General features: G+C 37.8%; 1 protein-coding gene across 1 annotated transcript in view; it reads right to left on the reverse strand.

The window, feature by feature from the left end:
* Positions 1-4096: 4096 nt before the first annotated feature.
* Positions 4097-24261, reverse strand: part of LOC136872759 (uncharacterized) — a 196065-nt gene continuing 175900 nt past the window's right edge. Inside the window, exons 7-8 of the mRNA XM_067146589.2 lie at positions 16638-16789; positions 4097-4232 (exon numbers count right to left, since the gene is read on the reverse strand). Coding sequence (XP_067002690.1) covers positions 4224-4232; positions 16638-16789 — 161 coding nt within the window. The 3' untranslated portion in view covers positions 4097-4223. The remainder of the gene's footprint in view (positions 4233-16637; positions 16790-24261) is intronic.

The following is a 24261-nucleotide window of genomic DNA, read 5'->3' on the forward strand; positions in this document are numbered from 1 at the left end:
TTATCAGCATTGATAAAGTCTCTGATCGCTGATATTTAATACCCTAAAGAGTGAGGAAGGAAGGAAGGAAGGAAGGAAGGAAGGAAGGAAGGAAGGAAGGAATGAAGGAAGGAAGGAAGGAAGGAAGGAAGGAAGGAAGGATGACTCTACAGCATATACAATACTTGGTTATCAATAAATATTTAAGAATTCCAAACAAACAAATCCGCAGAAGAACCCATGTGACTGATGTGATCCAGTGCACAGCCACACTCACGTTGAAGTGGGCAGGACATGCTGCGAGAAAGGATGAAAGCCAATGGACTAAGAGAGTGTAGAAGTGGTAACGCAGGATATCACGATGTAGTGTCGGGAGACTGCAGCTACGCTGGCCAGATGACATTAGAAAACTGGAGGGAAGAATTGGCTCCAGGCGGCAACTGATCAAGCTGCATGGTGGAAATTGGAAAATGCCTGAATTCAGGAGTGGATGTCAACCCAGGAGGAGGGAGAGGAAATGTTTAGAGAAATACCAGAATTACTTACAATCAGCTGAAAGTAGTGGAGCCTTTTTAAAGATCAATCTTCTTAAAGATTCATGTCACCAGAAATAAATCCTATAAAAAAAAGCTGATGTAGGTTATCAACAGAATAAAACTGACATATTTTTGTTATGTCTTTATAAAAATATACTGTATTATTATTTCTGTACACTTCAAATTTGTGTTTATATGTCTACCTGTTGGGTTTTGTTTGTCTCATGGCATCACAGGAGACAGGTCAAACAGAATTTCTAGAAACTCGGTATTTAAATTAAGGGATAGCTGGATTGTGCCCTAGGCTATTTATTATTTGATTATAGTCAAATGGAAAGATGAAGTGGGCCAAGACAGGAAATGTTAAATTTCTCCATAATATGAGCTATGTGGAAAATCTGTACCATAATAAATGTTGCGCAAAATAAAATATAAAATATTGGGAATTATACGAGTTTCATTGTGCAAGGAATAATAACAGATACTGTATATTCTTTGTGTTTTATGATCTGGAAAATGCCTTTGATACTGTGCCTAGACATGTTATGTGAATGGTTTTAAGGCAGTTTGGCTGCCCTGAACATTCTGTACGACTTGTAAGAACAATCAGGATCCTGATTTTTCACCATACAGGTTTGAGTTTGAGGCTGATGATGCCCTTAATATGGGCGGAACATGTCCCTTAACATTTTATAATAATATTTAATTCTTAAAAAAGATCTCTTTGTATTGAATAGGTGGATATTAAAAAAATAACACTTGTAACATACTTTGTATTTATTGTCCAGGCACTCTGTGATAGTATGGTTGCATCAGGTTCTCTATCAAAACAATGTCTCAGGAGAATTTCCAATTACTAATGGGCTAAAGCAAAGCTGTGTGCTGTCACCTACACTTCTTGCACTGTACCAGACAGCTATACTCTATGAGAAATCTCCCAACAACACACGTGTAGAAATTAGTTATCGGTTTGATGGAGGTATTTTTAATCAGGCTAGACTCCGCTTTAAAAGACTAATCCATCTCACCTGGGTAACAAAGTTACAATATGCAGATGACAATGCTTCTCCAGCTCTTTTGCCCGAGGAACTGCAGATGTCTGTTGACTGCTTTAAAACAGCTTATGAAACAGCTGACTATCAACGTTCAGAAAACTGAAGTTCTTGCATAATCTTGCTCCTGGAACCACTTTGCCAGACTTCAACATCACCATCTCAGATACATCTCCAGAACAAGTAAACCACTTCTCCTACATCAGGAGTATTCTCTTGACACACTGTACCCGTTGATGGACATAGAAAGCACAATACGAGCTGCTCATTGTGCATTTGGACGTCTTTCCCACAAAGTCTTTTCAAATAAAGATCTAAAAATATCCACTAAACTGGTGTATCAAGCTGCTGTTGTCTCCACATTACTGTATGGATGTGAAACATGGACTCTATACTGCTGTGACATCAAGAAACTGAAATGTTTTCACCAGCAGAAGCTTAGGATCATCATGAATATCAAATGGGAGGATTATGTAACCAATGTTGCAGTTCTTGAAAGGGCACCGATGAACAGTATAGAAGCCTCCATCATCAGTCACCAGTTCAGATGGATTGGACATGTCCAACGCATAAGTCCACAAGAATGGTATTCAATCAGCCTCTCCTGCTAACCTTATAGTTTGTAAGCTGTTCAATAACCTACCAGCGACTAGAATAGATAGTCAGCAACATGACTGATCCAGTCAAACAAACACTACAAAAAGTTACAGTCATTACTATGCACATGGTTTACTAGTTTTACAGTGATATAAAGAGCAGTTAGTGGGATGTAAAACCATCAACCAGTAATTTAAAGAAAAATCTAGATAAAATTCCCAAGATTTTATAGTAACTTCCTGCAAAGGAATCATTTCTTTTTTGTAATGGAACAGTACAATAAAAGGTAAAATATTAACAGGATACAGAATGGTGAGGAAAGAAAAAACAACCATTCCAAATAGTACAAAGACTGTACTGTAGTCATTAGAATCAGCCTACAACATACAAATGAAGGCCAATCAAACACTACAATAAAATTCACCAAATGTGCATCACATAATAATATAAAATATTGGTTCTTCTATAAAGCTATAATACTACATAATAAAATGTACTTCCCACACTTGCAATGGATGACCAAAAATGTTTCTTTGCTCCGAAACGGGAGACTAGTATGGTCGTCTGTAAACACTTCTAGCTCTCACTATAAAAAACACTTAAAACTATCCACATTAAAATCATTTCTGGCAAGAGATGCAATTAAATACTGCTCAGAGGGAATCAAAGTGCTTCTTCAGCCATTAGCTGTGCTTTATAACAAGTCTTGCATTCAATGAGCTAAAGAACACTTTTCTTACTGAAACATTACACATGAGAAATTAACTAGCCTCTACCTCTGCCTTGGGTGAACTACAGTAAGATCGTAACTGTGTGAGTCCACAACACACATTCAACATCTAAAGTACAGAATGAGATCCAAATAAAACCAGACATCACAGAATATCTAACAGTGTTTTGAGCACAACTATTCTGATTAATTCAGTACAGTAAATTCTTATATACATAATGAGCAGCATTCTTTAGTACAAACACACATCTTCTCATCACACAATATTTAACTATATTATTCTGCATTTACCTCAACATTTTGCATTTTGGAAGCATGTTTGTTACTAAGATACAAAAAAATCATTTTTAATATTTTCAGTTAAAGCTCTAATATAAAGTAAAGCAGCGTTTAGACAAAAGCAGCAGTTCACCAGGTTAAGAAATAAATAAGGTACAAAACAACCCACAATGCTGTTATGAAGAAAGGATATACCTGGCTATTAACCTAAATTACCAGAACAAAATTAATTTTAAGCAAGTAAGACAGATTTTTTTCTATTCTTTATCAATTGAAGATTTTGTGAAATACACCAACTAACCATTTTAGCAATAACAATTCTTATATATTTAGAAGAGTGTTATTATAAGTACATTAATATTTTTTTCATATCTCTCCCACAAGCTTATTAGCCCTTCATTTAATGCTTTGTAGCTTCACAAAATTAAGGATGGTGTATAATACATAGTAAACTATTACAGGAAATTAAGTAATAGGGCAATATCATGTAGCAATTCATAGCTCGTAACATGTCACAGTGATGTCTAATTTCATTTGGATTTCCCTATTTGTACGAAGGGGGTTCGGCGAGGTAGGGCAACAAGACGGAACTGCAGGGCGCAGGGCTACGTAGTGGCTCTAGAGATTGAGAGAGCAGATGCTGCATGGGGATGCACACTGATGGTGAGGGTGGTGTTCGGCAGGCGAAGGACACGGGCTACCCTTACGCCCTCCATTACTTCCATGCTCCAGCAACAAGCGATGATGCAACATCTCGCCCACGTAGACGTTATTAAGAGCCAACCAGGGACTGGTAGTCAGACTCGACGGTGGCCACATTGTGCCTGTTGGTAACAGATCCCCACCACCTCCACTTGAAGTGGAAGGTCCGGGTCCTACATCTGCAACCTGGTGTTGTTGTTGTTGTTGTTGATGATGTTGCTGCTGCTGATGTTGATGTAGCTGCTGTTGTTGTTGCTGCTGATGCTGTTGCTGCTGAAGCTGTAAGTGCGCAGCACGCCCCATTGCTCCTCGACGTCCACCTGGTCCCCCTGCAGCTCCGCCCTCCACTCACATTACCTAGTGTCAAACAAAGAACATACACGTTAAATCTATGCCACATGATACATAGTATTACAAGAAAGACTGAGTCGAACAGGGAATCCAGATACATTTGTAATGTATGGAAGGAAAACTTTGTTTCTTCAAACTGAAAATTTGAAACATAAAATGAGTAATATGCACAGTCCTCTGCACATTAATCGGAACGCAGTAGCAACACATATATTTTATATTATTTGCTTATATTCATATTTATTTACACTTATTCAACTAATACCAACCTTTAAACTTTCCTAATATGTCCTCCTTTCTGTTTTATAAGTTGATTTATGTGATGTGGCATAGATTCCACAAGCTTTGAGTACATATTTTTAAGTTCAACATTGTGGAAACACACTGTACCTACAGGCAAGATTCATTCATGTGTATTTTTGTAGAACAGTCAAGTTCTTTGAGACTCCTTTTACAAATAGCCCACATGTTTCCTATTAGATGAATGTCAGGAAAGTTCCCTGGCCACTCGAGGACATGAATACGGTTATCACTTAAGAATTTCTTCACTTTCTTTGAAGTAAGGTAAGAAGCCAAATCTTGCTGAAAAATTCTGTCATCACCTGGAAACTACTTCTGCAGCTTAACAACAAGTCTCCTTTCCAATATTTGGATGTAGTGATCAGATTTCATCATTCTGTTGACTGGCATAGAGGGTCCCAGTTCATCACATATGAAACACCCATAAAACATCTTCATCACAACGTGTATTGCAGTCTGTTGCAAATGTACTGAAGTAGTTGGCTCATTCTTTGCCCAGCGCAGATATAGAACCCTCTGCCTCCTACACTTCAAAGTGACTCATCAGAGTAAAAAAAAAAAAAAACCTTTCTTTTAGTATTCCACTCTCCAATCTACATGACTATGTGCTCACAAGAGATGTTTTATGCACATTTCTCCTATTAGAAAGTGTTTCTTTACATGTTTGCAGACTTTCCTTCCAGCTGCCAGAAGTCTTCAATGAACATTACAAACATGCAGATACACTCCCATTTTCCCCAGCTCATGAGACACGTCCACAGCAGTGATTTGCTCTTTCTGAGGAGAAAACATTAATCAGCTGACATTGTTTCCTTTTTTCCTCTAGAGTTTCCCCTTTTCGTCAGTGAAACTGAATCACCAAATTTTGTAGCTAACTCTCTTTATATCATGGAGGAATTCTGAGATAATGCTATAATCATACTATGCTTCTTGGAAGTCGTACACATTGATGATGATGATAGGATATCACTCGGTGACAAGTATGATTGTCTTCCTCAGATGTTTTGTTCTTTTCAGTGAATGTATTAGTCAACCACCAACCAACTACCAGGATAATGAAAGGTGATTTAGCGAATGATGAAGTCTCTCATCTAATAAAACAAATTCCCATCCTACAAGACCTTTCAACATCAGAATATCGTTAACCATACACAGTGTGTAGGGATCTAGTTGGTAGTTCATGTAGAACAGGTAAACACATTAATGTGACTGCCATTCATTTTTCCCTGAAATCAGAATATGGGCATTTTGTGGAAGCTGTAGTGAAGGCTTTATGAATCCCAGTCAATAATATTGATAGAGAGAGGTCAATTTCAATGTATTGTAATACAATACCACACCTAGGCGACTGGAGTGGGACACTGATAATCAACTCTTGACTCCCAGTAATATGTTACTTATGGTATCTCGTGTCTTTTTAGACTGATGTGTAAATGATATACGTAGGCTAATTAAAATTAAAATATTACTTATATACAGTATGAAAACCATTTGAATTAATTAAATAATTAATTATTTATTTAAAAAAATGAGGAATCCATTATCTAGACCTAAATGATATTAAACAAGAAAATGAGCATAACCCCACAAGGTTATTAGAAAAACAATCTCACATCTCTTCTCCACCAAAAATGTGTAGTATTACAGAAACCTGATATGCATTTGTTCATCCACTCTCTCAGCATCAGATGATCGACTTTTTCCAATGCAATATTGGCCTCGATGAAAGCTTCAGTTGTAAATAAAAAAGAATGCTTCTTGATTGTGTATTTTGCTCGTTTTGCTGCAGCACTGGCACCTGTGAGATTAACTTATCTTCTGACACCTCTCATTGTTAGCGCCTTCTCCATGTTCTTTGTGTGTGAAGTTGTTATTAATATATTTCAGGCGCATGTCCTTTCTCTGCTACTCAATTCACACATTGCAGTATTTGCACACCAGAATATTTCTACTTCTGTCAAACACGTAAAACCCTTCCGATGAAAATTCTTTTTCTCAGTCAAAAACTGTCACTACCATTTTAATAAACTGCAGCACAAAAATAAATAACAAAATAGGAAATTAAATACACTGATCAGTAGTGATTTTCATTAGGCAATACACCGTCACGCATTGATCAATATGGAAGATAGGAAACTTAAAAGGGTCCACCTTTTCAATACAAAAATGTTATAGTTTATTTACAACATATATTTACACTTGGAACTAGTTTCGACGCTGTTTGGCGTCATCTTCAGCCAAAATGTGGGAAATAGGCTAGCATGTAGACATTTATATTACACAAGGCGTTACATTAAACAATACACATCTTACGAGGAGATAAAAACAGGGACGAATGTAGAAACAAATGAATCGTTGAGAAAGCAAAAGTTATAAATATTAAAAATAACCTTAACCACACATCTTGCAGTGCGAAAATATTCGCCTTGAATGATTCCTGAATACAAAATGCACGTGCACACATTTCTGAAGAGCCAGCAGGCAGGAAAAAGTAAAGTGAAAACTTTAAGAGTTCTTCTGAGAAGAGTTCATCATTTTTTCTATGTTCCGACTAACTAATGAAGTCTCCCTTGAGTTCCTGATAGACATACACAACAGGAAATTCTCCTTCACTCTCAACAATAGCTATAAAGACCAACGGTAAATTGCATTTTAAATATTGTGCAGAGACGTGAAAGCATGATCTTGAACATGATATAACTTCTTCACTTAACCCAATTTTTTACACAAGGTGTTACATTAAACAATACACATCTTACGAGGAGATAAAAACAGGGACGAATATAGAAACAAATGAATCGTTGATAAAGTCAAAGTTATACATATCGTCCCTTGATAGCCAAAAGGGCCAACGTTACATTTTTTTGTGAAATTGAGTTACTAGTATATTCGTATTTAGCGATGTGAAATACACATTCTGGCAAAGGGGCAGACGTTTTAGTCCCATAGTAAGCCGAAAAATACAAAATTAAAGTATGAGTCAAGGGCGAACGTTCTCCAGGCGTTACCGTCATAAGGGCCAACGTCCTATCTTGACAATACATGTAGCCTGTTTTACGAACGAAAATAGGGTACGTTATATCTTTAACTGGAGCTTTGTTACAATTACAGATAATGTAATTTACAGTGTATCATTAAGTATGTAACCGTATTATACTTAAGTATCAGCTACAGGTACAGTTTACCGTGTTTTGTTTGTAATATTCATGTTGGCAACATCTGTTTATAACACAATCTCAGACTGAGATTTCTCGTGGTCTGTCGTATTTGTGTCGAATATCAACAGTAAGAGAAGAAATAATTCCACCAGACTTCAGTTTACAAATAAGTCATCCATAACAACATTTGGAGGTAAGGTAATAAACATTTATTTTATATCAAATTACGTAACTTAACACTGTGCCTTGTTTTTAGGCCAAGCGGTGTAAGAGTCTTGTGAGGTTATGTTATTTTAATATTCTCGTTATTGTACGTTTTAGACGTTACTGTGTACAGTTAATTACAGTTTGAAGTTAGATTATACTTTGCCATTAATGCTTAGGCTTAGCCATACTTCAAGAGATGGGCTTTCTATTGTTTTTCAATATTTATTTCATAATTACGAATATGTTTACACGAAGTTCGATAACAGAAAACTTCAAAATAGTGATTTTAAACCTTGTGCAGGCTGTAAATAAACCATGTCTTTTTTTTTTTTTAGTGACGACGAACTGTACCACTATGTCAGCACGGTCTCGTCGTATTCTTCAACTCGCATTACACACATTTGAAGGAGCCCTTAATGACAGCTTTAAAGAGAGTACGTCTCCAGAATCACAACATCAGCCGTTGGTAAATAGTGAAATTGTTCATCTTGTTGATCCTGTTGAAGTAAGTTCAAATCTATCTGAATATGAACAGTTCGAGGAAGCTTATAATGACCGAATTGGAGAACGTGCAACTATATGTCCACAAAACGATCAATTTAGCATTAGTGACATTATTTTTGAGCCTGTGGAAGTAGGTACAAATATAAGTGATCGTGAACTGGACCATTTTTTGTCTAGTAATAATGACATTCAAACAATTAGTGAGTTTGCAACAGAAGCAGATTGTACGGTAACCTTGAACTCGACCCTTAAACAGTCTTCAATCAACAACACTCAGGAAATTCCTTCAGCAGCAATTATTGTAGGAACACAGGGCAGTGTACAAAATGATGCCCACAGTGGTAATGCTCAAGGGTGCGTAGTTAGTGATAGTGAGTGCGTAGGAAAAACAGGAAAGCGAAAACAAAGGCCAATTTCTGCAAAACTGAACAATAAAATAGCTAGAAGGGAGGGAAGGGAGTACACAAACTCTAAAGGTTTTCATAAAAATAAGAGGAGTTTGGGTAAAAACCCATGCTTTGGACGAAAGTGCACTAAATCTGTTAGCTGTCATTTATTCACAGAGAATGATAGGAAAGTGATTTTCGAATCATATTGGCAGCTGGGTTCCCTTAAACAGCAACATGATTTTTTGTTGTCTAACATCCAGCAGAATGCCATTCAACGGCGTCGTAAAGACAAACAGTCAGATAGGAAGCAAATTACTAGGCATTTTTTCCTACCACTAGGGGAACATAAGCATAGAGTATGTAGAAGGTTTTTTATTGCTACCCTTGGGATCAGTGACAAACTTGTGCGTTATACGGAAGATCATAAGACCGGCATAAACACATCAAAACCTGATAATCGTGGAAAACATCCACCGAAAAATAAGACTCCTAATTCTGTTAAAATTGATGCTGAAAATTTCATTGAGAGATTGCCTGCTGTCCCTTCTCATTACTGCAGGTCAAAAACCACTAGGAAGTACTTGCCTGTTGAACTGAGAAATATTAGCTTTGTGTATAGGCTCTATAAGAGAGACTGTTGTCAAAAAAGTAAAATTGCAGTTTCAGCAAAGGTTTTTAGGCAGATTTTCTTGACGTACAATATAGGGTTCCATCACCCCAAAAAAGACAAGTGCAAATTTTGTGAAAAGTACAAACACATGTCTCCTGCTGAAAAAACAGCAGATATGCACAAAATCACAGACCACGAGAGAGAGAAAGAAGCTTCCCTATTAGCTTTCAAAGCAGATCAGCTGTTAAGTAAAACGCATTCAGAATACCTATGTACAAGTTTTGACTTACAGAGAGTACTTAATACCCCCCATGGAGACAGCATGTTGCTATTTTATTCTAGAAAATATGCTGTATACAATTTAACTATGTATGAGAGCGGCACTAGAAATGGTTTTTGTTATGTTTGGGGAGAATCTGACGGGCAGAGGGGAGCAAATGAAGTCTGTTCTATTATGGATATGTATCTGCAGGAAGTAGATAAACGAGGCATCAAGCACTTGCTCCTTTACTGTGATTCATGCCCTGGACAGAACAAGAATCAGCAAATGCTAGGGACACTGAGATCATTTCTTAGCCAATCTATTTCAGTTCAGACAATTAAAATAACATACCTAATGCCAGGGCATTCCTTCATGCCTGCCGATTCAATGCATTCCACAATTGAATCAAACTACCGAAGGAAAACTATATGGGCTCCCAGTGAGTGGCCCACAATTATTCGTAATTCCCGAACACAGCCTGCTCCATATGAGGTAAAAGTGCTGACATACAAAGATTTCTATGGCTGGAAAGAATTTGTTGGTGATATTTCCATGATAAGACCAGATGGGACTAAGGTAAAGTTTTATTTTCTAAGGACTCATCTAAGGTATTAGTAAAATGCTCATTGCAGCTTAATGATGGTATAGAGACTGAAATCAAGCAAAAATCTAAGAGATCACCCCGAGCTGCCCTAGTAAAACCTCGAGTTATTTATACTAAGAAACTTCCAATATCTTCAGCCAAGTACAAGGATTTGCGTAACTTGTGCACTTCAGGTGTTATTCCTCCTTGTTACCATGATGAATACCTCAGTCTAAAGCCCATGCCTAATGTACCAGACACACTGTTAGAAACAGATGAAGAGGATATCTGAGTGGAAATTCTACTTTATTTGACAAGTACTCTAGTATTTTGATTTTATTTCAAGTAATGTTGTTTAAATTTCTAGCTAGATCATTCCGAACTTTTGTTTTTTTTATTACCCCATAGTATTAGTACGCTGCTAACTTGTTTTATCTTTTGTTATGTGTAGTCTATTTTTATGGCTGTAAGATTACACTAGTTAACAAATTTAAACATTTTTTCTGCATCTGGTTTGTAAATGGGTGGATTTACCTAAATTTTGGGTGCTGAATACACTGGTAAAATCAGTTTTTCTCTATGACGTCACACTTCCTAGATATACAGCAGAATAAAAAATGGTAATAGCGAAAATTGACACAATTAAGTGAAACAAAAATACACATTCAGAACATTTGAAATCAATACTATTTTGTATGTATATATGGGCACGATGCCAATAAAAGATCCAAATTAGTTCAGAAGATGTTTTCACCTTAATCGTCTTTGGTTTTTGAAAAATGCGACGCCGGAGCTCTTCTTCTGTTTGCCGTTTCATCACTCTCCCTAACAAGACCCCAGCAGTAGTGACCCATCATCGAAGGGTTCCAGTGGCCTTGGTAACGGTGTTCCATGGTAAGAATGTCTTGGTGAAAGCCTCAACCATGCTCATCGCTTACGGCTCCCAAATTTTCCGGGAAGAAATCAAGGTGAGAATGTAAAAAGTGAATTTTAAGCGACATTCTACACCCCATGTTCTTATAGTTGTCCAACAGATCATTCACAATGGTAACATAGTTTTTGTCTTTTCTGTTACCTGAAAAGCCCTTCACAATTGCTTTAAAAGAAGACCAAGCAGCTAATTGGATATCTGTGAGTTTCGTATCAAAGGTTGGATCATTCAGCAATTTTCTTATTTGTGATCCAACAAATATACCCTCTTTCAGCTTTGCCTCACTTAATTTGGGAAACTTTTCTTTTAAGTGATTGAAGTCCTCACCTTCTTTATCCAGAGCTTTTACAAAGTTCTTTGTAAGGCCCAACTTGATATGAAGGGTAGGCAAAATGATTTTATCGGGCTCAACAAATGGGGTATTGTTCACATTTACGTTTCCAGCTACATATGACTTCCTTATAGGCCATTCCTTGACTGTATAGTGGTTCTTGTTGTCACGGCGATCCCAAAGACACAAAAAGCAGCAGTATTTCGTGAATCCAACCTGTAAACCTGGAAGGAGAGCAACAACCTTTAAATCACAGCAAAGCTACCATTCATGATTCTTATATTTGATTGCCTCTAGAAGCAAAGCCATGGTTTCATTAGTTTCTTTCATGTCTACTGCGTAAGCCAAAGGTACCGATGGAAATGCATTGCTATTATGCAGTAGTACTGCTTTTAAGCTGGTTTTACTGGAGTCAATAAATAGTCGCCACTCCTGTGGGTTATGTTGTACACCTAGCTGCATAATCAGCCCATTGACATCTCTACATACACACATTGAATCCTGCATATCGAAATATTGAGCGAAGGAAGCACCTCTTAATCTGAAACAGGAAATTTTTGTCCCTGGAGCTAGAAGGTTCAGTTGTTGCAGTCTCGACCCCAAGAGTTCAGCTTGCTGTTTCGAAAGTTTTAGATCGCGAACCAAATCCTCAGTTCCTCATGATTAAAGAGCTGAGGTGAAGTGTCATGATATTGAGGGCAGTACTCTTCTATATGTTCAATACTTTCTGATTCACTTGACATGGTGTCTGGTTCCGTGGCTTTCAACTTACGGACAGGAACAGGCAACCCCCCATCATGGGGCACAGGCAAATACACTGAAGATACATTTGGATGCTTTATTTTATGTCTAGTTTTGCTTGAATGTCCCGAAATATTTGTAAGACAGAAGTAACAGTCCGAATAATGGTCTTTAGGCTCACACCACACCATCGGAACAGCGAATGGCATGGCTCGGCGTTTTCCTTTCAACCACTCGGTTAAGGCTGTGGTACAGGTTATGCAGACAATATGAGGGGCAAAATTTTTATCTTGATTACCAACAGGACAATAAAAATACAATTGATATGCTTTCTTAACCAAATCAGTGATTGGTTTTCTTTGGGCTTTTGGAGCAAATTTCTCATACACATAACACAAGTTGTCAGAGTGGTTTAGACAGCAACGTGATTTACTAGTTGCCATTTTTCTTAGTGTAAGTTTTAAACACAAAACCTTTGCGCTATCTTTCACAGGAAACACTCACTGAGGATCTCTTTCACATCACTGGATTACCACACCAACCATTTACTGACGATTTGTAGTTCTCCTAACTCTCCTCTGCAAATCAAAACAAACAATTAAACATCAAAACAGAATAGCGAAATACTGAATACGAAAAATTAAAAAAACGTTAAAACTCAAAACTGGTACGTGCTAGAACATTTTGAAACGTATATTCGGATTCTACACACGAAAATACATACTACTTGATGTATCACATTCCAGATGCAAAATGGCTGTTGACTAGTGTTATTTTAAAATGATTAAAGAGTATAAACACATTGATGTGATTTGATTACCCGATTTCCTTTTAATTTGTGTGCAGTTTTACCTCCTTCAATGATAATTACTTGAGATTGACATTCAGCACAGCCAAATTGACATCCAAATACTTGCTGCCAAAAGGGCCAATGTCAGATAAAGTTTCCTACAAAAGGGCCAAGGTATTAATTCCAATATGGAGGCTTACTGGCAAAAGGGCGAACGTCGCAGTTTTAACATGTATTTTATATCTATTTCCGTTATAACCAATAATAACAGAAAACACCTGTATCAACATAAACAGAAAAGTTGCACGCTTCATATGAACTATCATTATTTACCTGAATATAAACTAACATTTCCTGAAACGTTTTCTGCTTCTCCTGAAAAATTAACAAAATGTAACATTGGCCCTTTTGGCTATCAAGGGACGATATTAAAAATAACCTTAACCACACATCTTGCAGTGCGAAAATATTTGCCTTGAATGATTCCTGAATACAAAACGCACGCGCACACACTTCTGAAGAGCCAGCAGGCAGGAAAAAGTAAGATGAAACCTTAAGAGTTCTTCTGAGAAGAGTTCATCATTTTTTCTATGTTCCGACTAACTAATGAAGTCTACCTTGAGTTCCTGATAAACATACACAACAGGAAATTCTCCTTCACTCTCAACAATAGCTATAAAGACCAACGGTAAATTGTATTTTAAATACTGTGCAGAGACGTGAAAGCATGATCTTGAACATGATATAACTTCTTCATTTAACCACCTTTTGAAAGTCTCTCTCTATATTACATAGCTTCATTAACACCACCATTCTGTAGATGCACAAAATAATCTTGTAATCTTCACAGGTCCGGTATTCAGCTCGACAAGAATATAAAATTGGTATTAAGGAATACGTTTCTCTCAGAAAACGTATTGCTTAATACAAGATAGACTTCATTAGTTAGTCGGAACATAGAAAAAATGATGAACTCTTCTCAGAAGAACTCTTAAGGTTTCACCTTACTTTTTCCTGCCTGCTGGCTCTTCAGAAGTGTGTGCGCGTGCGTTTTGTATTCAGGAATCATTCAAGGCAAATATTTTCGCACTGCAAGATGTGTGGTTAAGGTTATTTCTAATGTGTATAACTTTGGCTTTATCAACGATTCATTTGTTTCTATATTCGTCCCTGTTTTTATCTCCTCGTAAGATGTGTATTGTTTAATGTAACACCTTGTGTAAAAAATTGGGTTAAGTGAAGAAGTTATATCATGTTCAAGATCATGCTTTCACGTCTCTGCACAATATTTAAAATGCAATTTACCGTTGGTCTTTATAGCTATTGTTGAGAGTGAAGGAGAATTTCCTGTTGTGTATGTTTATCAGGAACTCAAGGGAGACTTCATTAGTTAGTTGGAACATAGAAAAAATGATGAACTCTTCTCAGAAGAACTCTTAAAGTTTTCACTTTACTTTTTCCTGCCTGCTGGCTCTTCAGAAATGTGTGCGCGTGCGTTTTGTATTCAGGAATCATTCAAGGCGAATATTTTCGCACTGCAAGATGTGTGGTTAAGGTTATTTTTAATATTTATAACTTTTGCTTTCTCAACGATTCATTTGTTTCTACATTCGTCCCTGTTTTTATCTCCTCGTAAGATGTGTATTGTTTAATGTAACGCCTTGTGTAATATAAATGTCTACATGCTAGCCTATTTCCCACATTTTGGCTGAAGATGACGCCAAACAGCGTCGAAACTAGTTCCAAGTGTAAATATATGTTGTAAATAAACTATAACATTTTTGTACTGAAAAGGTGGACCCTTTTAAGTTTCCTATCTTCCATTCTCAGTTCAATACGGACAAAAATGAAATTCTTAGATTTAAATTGATCAATATCTCACTTCATAGAAAGCGAAGTTAGCGATATTTGATACAATATATCTTAGCTTTCGATTTATACTGAAAGGTGTAAAATAGATTGTGACATTGATTATGGGAATTTATTGTCATAACTTGCCTTGAATCTCCAGCGTTAACTTCAAACGATGTGATTCTATATAATTTCATCAATTATTTTCCTTCTTCAGACAAATTTGTAAAATTATGCAAAAATTTGCAATTTCATGCTTTGTGAAAAACAGGTGCCTCTAACCATAATAATAATAATAATAATAATAATAATAATAATAATAATAATAATAATAATAATAATAATAATAATATTCATGAACCTGGTGTTAATTACTAAAACAGTCATAAAAGAGAGGGAGCATTTATATTTTCTTTCTGTTAAAAATAAATAAGCAGTAGGTTGCGTTCAAATATACAACCTGATATATATATATATATCAGTTCAACTCGTTACTACTACAACACAATAGCAGCATGCAGAACTGGACCATTATAACTATAGACATGAGGCCATGTCAGGCAGTGGCCTAACAATATGTAAAAATGCCTGTCGCCAAAGAGTAGAGAAGGGGCCCAAAGAGGACTAACATTCAAGAGGGCAGCCACTTTTCTTTTGACAGTTGTACCTTTCAAGGTGGTAAGGAATGGGAAAGACCCATTACATCATAACAGAGAAATAAAGAGATTAGGAAAGAGGTGTAGGTTAGAAAGTAATAGAGTTAGGAATGTTTGTAGAAGTAAGGAGAGATTATAGGAACTTATTAGGAAATTGAATTTAGAAAAAAAGTCAGCTAAGAATAACATGATAACCAACGTAATTGCCAGTCATATGAATTTTAGGGAAAAACGAAAGAGTATGTATGGGTTACTTCAAGGCAGTCCGCCTCTGTAGCGTAACGGTTAGTGTTATTAGCTGCCGTCCTCGGAGGGCCGGGTTCGATTCCCGGTACTGCTAGAAATTTAAGAATGGCAGGAGGGCTGGTATGTGGTTGGAATGGTACATGCAGCTCACCTCCAATGGGGGTGTGCCTGAAAAGAGCTGCACCACCTCGGGATGAGGACACGAGTTTACTTTTTTACTTCAAGGCAGAAACAGGTTCCAGGAAGAACATTCCAGGGATCATAAATGAATGAGGGGAGTATAAATGTGAGGAATTACAGAAGGCAGAAGTATTCAGTCAGCAATAAAGATAACTGGATATCAGGATAATGTCCAGGTAGAGGAGGTGGCTAATACTAGTGAAGTACCAGTACTGAAATGTACCTATACAATAAAGACATATACAAAATTATACAAAAGTTGAAAGCTAGAAAAGCAGCTAAGATTGCTTGAGCTATACTAAAGGCAATTACTGTTTGTGTGAAGGAGCTATATCAATTGAATGGAGAAATGCTACAGTAGCCCCAGTGTACAAAGGAAGGAGTGATAAACATAAAGCCAGCTTGACACATGTTGCATGCCAACAAGTTTTGAATTGAAGATCATATCTGCAAGTATGTTTTAATGTCAAAAAACATACTTCTTGCAATGCCGATTCTGGTTTTGATTGCTACATTTGGATTCAATTCTTGTGTTAACCAGCATGATAGATAGTTGAAATAAGACACCCTTTCAAAGTGCAGAAGCGTAACGAAGTATATAAACTTATTGCAGTTTTATAGTTTTACAGTTATATGAATTCACACTAAAAACATTTCAATGTAGACACCAACCTGTAATATCTGACTTGCTTCAAATGCAGTTCCAGGAAGAAGAATTACTGGACTGGATACATGGCCAGATTCCACACACACCATGTTAGGAAACTCATCATCTCCAAAATCGGAGATCTCTTTGGCTTTTTCTATCCATGGATTCCATACAACTACAACAAGATTTTGTCACTAAGAACACTGGCAATAATCAATATAAATATATAAAACATAAGTATAAAATACTGCCTACCCAACAATAAACATTACATTCACCAATATCTAGTAATTCATTTGTGAAGATAGGGAGAAGAGATAACTCAACTAATTTGTTTTATTGAAATGATGCTTCACAATATATACACCAGCCTGGATCTAAACAGTATTTGGAAGTTAAAGTAATAATGTATGTTGTTATAATAAACCTATTATACATATTTTAAAGAGAAAAATGAAATGAAATGGCATATGGCTTTTAGTGCCGGGAGTGTCCGAGGACATGTTCGGCTCGCCAGGTGCAGGTCTTTTGATTTGACTCCCGTAGGCGACCTGCGCGCCGTTATGAGGATTAAATGATGATGAAGATGACACATACACCCAGCCCCCGTGCCAGAGAAATTAACCAATGATGATTAAAATTCCTGACCCTGCTGGGAATCGAACCCCCTGTGAACAAAGGCCAGCACGCTAACCATTTAGCCATGGAGGCGGACTTTAAAGAGAAAAAGAGTTATTATGAAGGTAAATTCAGCTGATAATTTTTGAATTCTTAGTTAGATTGCAAAAAAAAAAAAAAAAAAAAAGATGAAAAGAAGACAGCCCTAACTCAGTTGAACTAGTTGAAGAAAGAGCCTCTTTTATTCTGACGATTCCTTGATCTGGTTTACACATGGATCAAGAGCTGACATGTGAGCGGGTTTGCGGGTACATTCAGTTACACCAAGAAGTATAAGCTTCTCTTTCAGAAAATATGCCACAGTATTCTAGAGTAAAATACCTTATTTATGCAAAAAAATCCCTGCATATTTAAAAAAATATTTGAGGTAAGAAATTGCAGAGCAGGTTTTATATGTGTCAAGGTTGCCAACACGCTTCTGGCTCACCTAGTTTTCGATGTTGGCATTAGTTCACCGTTAGGGAGGAGATAACAAATGCCTGGAAACTAAAAGGAAGTAAATGTACGAACTATTACAAATATATACAAATCTGAACAGGGTTGCTATGATGTGAAATGTGTGGTTGGGCGTGGGCTAGTATTGCCAATTCAGCGGTTTTCTCGCTAGATCTGGAGGCTTTTAATGTCAAGTTAGCAGGTGAAAATCAACAACAGCAGCCAGTGAGTTTTATGACGGGTTCTTACTTATGAATAGCTGGAATCTACCCGAAAATATCATTGCTATTAAATACGATTTTATTTATCAGTATAGTACTAACCTAACCCTATGGCACTACAGCCCTGAAGGGTCTTGGCCTACCAAGTGACTGCTACTCAGCCTGAAGGCCTGCAGATTATGAGGTATCGTGTGGTCAGCACAACAAATCCTCTCAGCCGTTATTCTTGGCTTTCTAGACCGGGGCCGCTACCTCACCGTCAGATAGCTCCTCAATTCTAATCACGTAGGCTGAGTGGACGTCGAACTAGCCGTTAGATCCAGGTAAAGATCCCTGACCTGGCCGGGAATCGAACCTGGGGCCTCCAGGTAAGAGACAAACAAGCTACCCCTACACCACAGGGGTGGTATAGTACTGACAACTTTAAATATGTATTAGTAAGCGAGACTTTATATTTTCATGCTAATGAAAATTAAAAGTCTGCATAATGATTCATCATGGCTTTATTTCTTATTTTGCTGAAAACAGGAAATTAGGAAATTGGAGTCTTTCTGGTGCGATTGTCTGTCTCGCTTTTTGCAGCTCTACTTCAGATGACAGGGGAGCCTCTGTGTCTCGGTCAGAAGCCTACTATATGGTCCCGGTCATTGGCAGGTGATGACAGCACTTCCTGTCTAGTATGCCACCAGCTGGCCCTTACCGTACAGGAATCATTGTAAGTACCTAGGTGTTAATATAAGGAAATATCTTCATTGGGGTAGTCACATAAATGGGTACAGATCACTGCACATGGTTATGAGGTGGTGGTGGTGGTGATTATTGTTTTAAGAGGAAGTACAACTAGGCAACCATCCTCTATATAACACTAATCAGACGGAAAATTGGAAGGGGTCCGACACTTCGAAAAATGAAGATATCGGCCAAAGGAGGACAAGGGCCACGAAGGGCGTGAAAATGAAAGACTCCCTAGCCCTCGCAAACCTAATAGCGTCGGGGTCGGAAAAGAACAAGAGTTGACCAAGTGAGGTCGGATAGGATAGATGAAAGTGAGGAGCCTGGCACAAGTAAGTGGAAGCAATGTCAGGACTCAGCTGAGGGCCCCATGGTCGCCAACCCACGCTCCAAAGTTCAGAGCCCCTGGAGCCCCTTTTAGTCACCTCTTACGACAGGCAGGGGATACCGTGGGTGTTATTCTACCGCCCCCACCCACAGGGGGACATGGTTATGAGGGTGTTTAGGGGTTGAAGTAAGGATGTAAAGGAGAGGGCATACCAGTCTCTGGTAAGATCCCAACTGGAGTATGGTTCCAATGTATGGGACTCTCACCAGGATCAATTGATTCAAGAACTGGAAAAAATCCAAAGAAAAGCAGCTCGATTTGTTCTGGGTGATTTTTGACAAAAGAGTAGCGTTACAAACATGCTGCAAAGTTTCGGTTGGGAAGACTTTGGAGAAAGGACATAAGCTGCTCGACTAAGCGGTATGTTACAATTTATGAACTTCATCGTGTAGATCCGTACTTCTTCTTCTTTCTTCTTTTCCTGCCGCTTTTTCCCACACCTGTGGGGTCGCGGGTGCGAACTGCGTCGCACAAGTGGATTTGGCCCTGTTTTACGGCCGGATGCCCTTCCTGACGCCAACCCTCTATGGAGGGATGTAAGCACTATTGCGTGTTTCTGTGGTGGTTGGTAGTGTAGTATGTTGTCTGAATATGATGAGGAGAGTGTTGGGACGGACATATACACCCAGTCCCCGAGCCAGAAGAATTAATCAGAATCGATTAAAATCCCCGACCCGGCCGGGAATCGAACCCGGGACCCTCTGAACCGAAGGCCAGTACGCTGACCATTCAGCCAACGAGTCGGACGTGTAGATCCGTACTGATACAGTTAAAACTAAGAAACAATGTTAGGTTTTGGTCCACCCAATCAGCGGTATGGTCCGAGCTGCCAGTGGAGAGATAGCGTGGAATGACATTAGTAGACAAATAAGACTGAGAGGTGTCTTTAAAAGTAGGAAAGATCACAATATGAAGATAAAGTTGGAATTCAAGAGGGCAAATTGGGGCAAATATTTGTTTATAGGACGGGGAGTTAGGTAGGGATTGGAATAACTTACCAAATTCCAAATTTCTTTGAAATCGTTCAAGAAAAGGCTAGGAAAACAACAGGAAATCTGCCACCTGGGCGACTGCCCTAAATGTAGATCAGTAGTGAATGATTGATTGATCGCGCCGTCTAGAACAGCAAAACGTCGGAAATGGTGGAATGCACCTTTTTCGCATGTTGCATAATTTGGAAATGAAGTTGGAATTCAAGAGGACAAATTTGGGCAAATATTTGTTTATAGGACAGGGAGTCAGGTAGGGATTGGAATAACTTACCAAGGGAGATGTTCAATAAATTTCCAATTTCTTTGAAATCATTTAAGAAAAGGCTAGGAAAGCAACAGACAGGGAATCTGCCACCTTGGCAACTGCCCTAAATGCAGATCAGTAGTGATTGATTGGCCGCGCTGTCTAGAACATCAAAACGTTTGGAAATGGTGAAATGCGCCTTTTTGGCATGTTGTATAATTTGGAAATGAATGCAAACCATAATATACTGGTCATCGTGTCATTCATACATGATCGTTTATGTTCAACCATGCCCCTTTTCCAATAAATATAGTAGTTTGAAATTGTAGCGAGATTTGGAGAAAAACTGCGGATATATAAGATCCATCTAACGGGACCATGCCAAACACTGTTGGCAACTCTGTGTGGACAGTGGTGCCATTCTTCTGTGAACGTTAGTTGAAATGAATCCCATGTTCGAGATGGCAACTAAAGGTACACGCTATAGGTCTTTCATGGCCAAAGAAAAGCTGCAGATTATAGAAAATGAAGAAGAAATTAGAAATCGTGCAGCAGGAAGAAAATATGGCATGGACAAGAACTGTATTCATGACTGGCGGGAAAAAAATTACGGCTTTAGCAAACTAGTAGTAATTGCCGGACATTTCATGGACAGAAAGAAATGTTTCCCGAGACTGAAGGAAGATTATGTCTGCATATCGAAGGAAAGAGACAATTCGGATGTGCCATTACAAGTGAAATATGCCAACTTAAAAACCCTATAGATTGCAAAAGAACCAGGTGTGACGTGATTCAAAACTCATCGTCGATGGCTTCAGCGATTTTATGTTTGTTAAGGCTATAGTTCAGAAGTAAAACTACCATCGTGCAGTGTCTTCCAACAGATTATGAATATAAAATTGTGAATTTCCACAAATATGTGATCAATTTACACAAGAAAAACTCATATACTTTTGCAACCAGGAAACACGGATAGATACCAATTTTCTTTGAAATGCTGCTCGATTATACTGTAAACGAAAAAGTGTGCCTAATATCATGGTTAGAACTGACGGGAATGAGAATGTACACACGTTGGACGGCAGACGAAGCATACAAATTTATGCGTACTAGTAAAATCAAGTGCCCAAAAGTGAGGCAGACTTGTGAATGAATAAAATGTGCTTGGGATTCCATTCCTCTGCAACTGGTGGAGAAGAGTTTCACGAAATTCAGGGTCTCTAATTCGCTGGACAGAACCGAGGATGATGTGCTGTGTGAGAACGATGATGGTGACGACGAGCAGGACTGCAATTCTGCCAGTGAAGATGAACGCTAAGAAGATTACAGGTAAGGGAGCATCAATGTACAGTACCTTTATTTTATTTCATACTGTGTATTTCTGCACAGTTTTAAGATACACATTTACAGTATGGTTTTGCTATTGCAGGATGCCAGATGCTGCTGTTACAACCGTAGTATACTATTCTGTTTACGTTTTCTTGTTGTATGTAACTCCTGCACTTTGCTAATTCATGTAATGTTTATCATTTTAATTTGCTGATTAATGAACTATTTATAATTTTATTTGCAATTTATGTACTGTTTATATTTTTATTTAAGCCTTTATAACTTATTCCAATAAAGTAAGTCAAAAACCACACTTCTCAACCAGAGAAAAAAGTAGGTGTAAACAAAACCACAATTTAGACCACTTCACACTTCCACTTCACACTTCCTTTCTCCGCCCAGTAAATAGTCCATTTCTAAACTTTGTATGATTGTAATGACATGTGTGATTAGTTTCATTTTTATATATTGATGGTTTCAACTCAAAATTCTGTTTGTTAGGTGGAAACGCCAGAAAAACTCTGTAATTGTAAGTGTATGCTTTATGACAGTTTGATGAAGTATGCAATACAGAGGGAGAAAATAATATTAGGCCTACTGTTCTAAGCTTCTAGCGAATATCTTAAACATCCAATATCAGCTTGCAAAAATCCCCTATTAATCTGCTAGCTATAGCAGCTGCAGAGATCACGATCGCATAATCTTGATTCAGTTCACTGCAATGGTTATGCACAAAGCAGTTCTTATGCGTGTAAAACATAAAGAGAGGGAAACCTCTGAAAAGGAGAGAGAAGACTGCTGTGTTAAATTATTTAATAAGTTTATGGAAATGTATCCCGACCATATAATTGATGATATCGCAAAACTAACATCCGAGTTCACCAGTGTGTCTGTTTCAAATGTTTACATCGCATGAAAAGAATTATCCACCACCAGTTGAGTTACTATCCGAGTAAAAAGAGACAGAGTGTGAGAAGTATTTTACACGTATAGTGTGACGAATTTGTAAGTAATTTAGGAGGGGATTCTAGTGATGCAAGAGACAACGAATCTTCTAACCTACAGGAAATCGAGCCTCTTGCAATTTCAAATTAATGAAATACCCGTCATATAAGTAGGCCTACTTGTTAATTTTCATGGCAAATACATTTTATAGCAGTGATAATGTATTTTTATCGTCTCAAATATGTTCAGGCAAAGCTGCTATATCTGTAACTTCACATGTTCATATTTGCGTTAAGACCACATGGACCTCGCGGAGCACTATGAAATGTTTGTTTATGCCTATGTTACTCTTTCGATGGAAGGAATTTTAGTTCAATACATTTTTTTCCAACCATCTGTACACTTCGAATTAATAGACTATATCGTCGTTGTCAATAGCTAATCGTTTCCGAGAATAGCCAAGGAAGGGGAATTGCGGGAGTGATTAACGACGAGAATATAGCAGCAACCGGAGAAATATATCCAGGAGCTTCTATCAGCAGGGTTGTGGAAAACGTAGAAGCAGCAACTAGGAACTTCGGGAGCGGCGATGCAGTGCTTATCATCGGTGGGACGAACGACGTAGCTCGCGACGACGCCAAGAATGTAAGATCACAACTTAAACATACACTAGGGAAGCTGACCCACACTAACGTTTTTGTAGTGAACGTGCCCCACAGGCATGATTTGAGTAGAGATTCGTGTGTGAACATTGAAGTGGACAAGGTCAATACAGATATTGTTAAAATTTGTAAACATTTTCGGAATACTCAGGTTATTGAATGCAGCAGCTTTGAGAGATACTGTTATACAAAACATGGCCTCCATCTAAACAATTCAGGTAAACGAAAGATAGGAAATATTGTTCTAGATTTTATTAATCTTAAGATATGTACTGTAAAACAGGCAACTCCCTTGAGTTATAATACTGACCAGGAAAACTAGTAGAAAGAGCCAGCTATACTTTAAGCTGGCTCAGTCAACTAGAAAAAGAAACTCAGGATAGTAAGGAATTTCAAGTTACCCAATTGCAACAGTCAAGTTTTAGGGAGGAAGGGGGTCTGAGATTGCTCTTGGTAAACTGTCAAAGTGTAGTAAATAAACAATTAAAATTCGGTACATTGATGGAATCTTATGAGACTGATGTGGTGATAGGAGTGGAATCGTGGTTGAAAGAAGGGGTGGGTAATAGAGAAGTATTTCCAGAAGGGTACACAGTCTATCGTAGAGACCGAGGAGATAAAAAGGGAGGGGGGGTGTTTATTCTGGTGAAGGAAACTTACTGTTCACATGAATGGTTTACCGATGAAAGGGATGAAATATTAGGGATAAAATTAGTTTGTGATAATATGAAGGAGGTGGGAATTATAAGAACATACAGGCCTGGAAGAGAGGCAAGAGACATGGAAATCTTTGAAAAAATAATAGATTATACTTGTAAAAACAATAATAATGATATGGTAATAATTGGGGGAGATCTAAATTTGCCTGAAGTTGAATGGAAAGGAGCTGCAAGTGAAGCCCATGAACAGAAACTGGCAAATAAGTTAATTTGGGAGGGAGGATTTACACAAGTAGTACAAGAACCGACTCGTCTCAATAACTTACTAGATGTATTCTTGGTTAAACCATGGGAAATTGTTG

Source organism: Anabrus simplex, chromosome 4 (genome assembly GCF_040414725.1).
Source record: "Anabrus simplex isolate iqAnaSimp1 chromosome 4, ASM4041472v1, whole genome shotgun sequence".
In the NCBI taxonomy this organism is placed as follows: domain Eukaryota; kingdom Metazoa; phylum Arthropoda; class Insecta; order Orthoptera; family Tettigoniidae; genus Anabrus; species Anabrus simplex.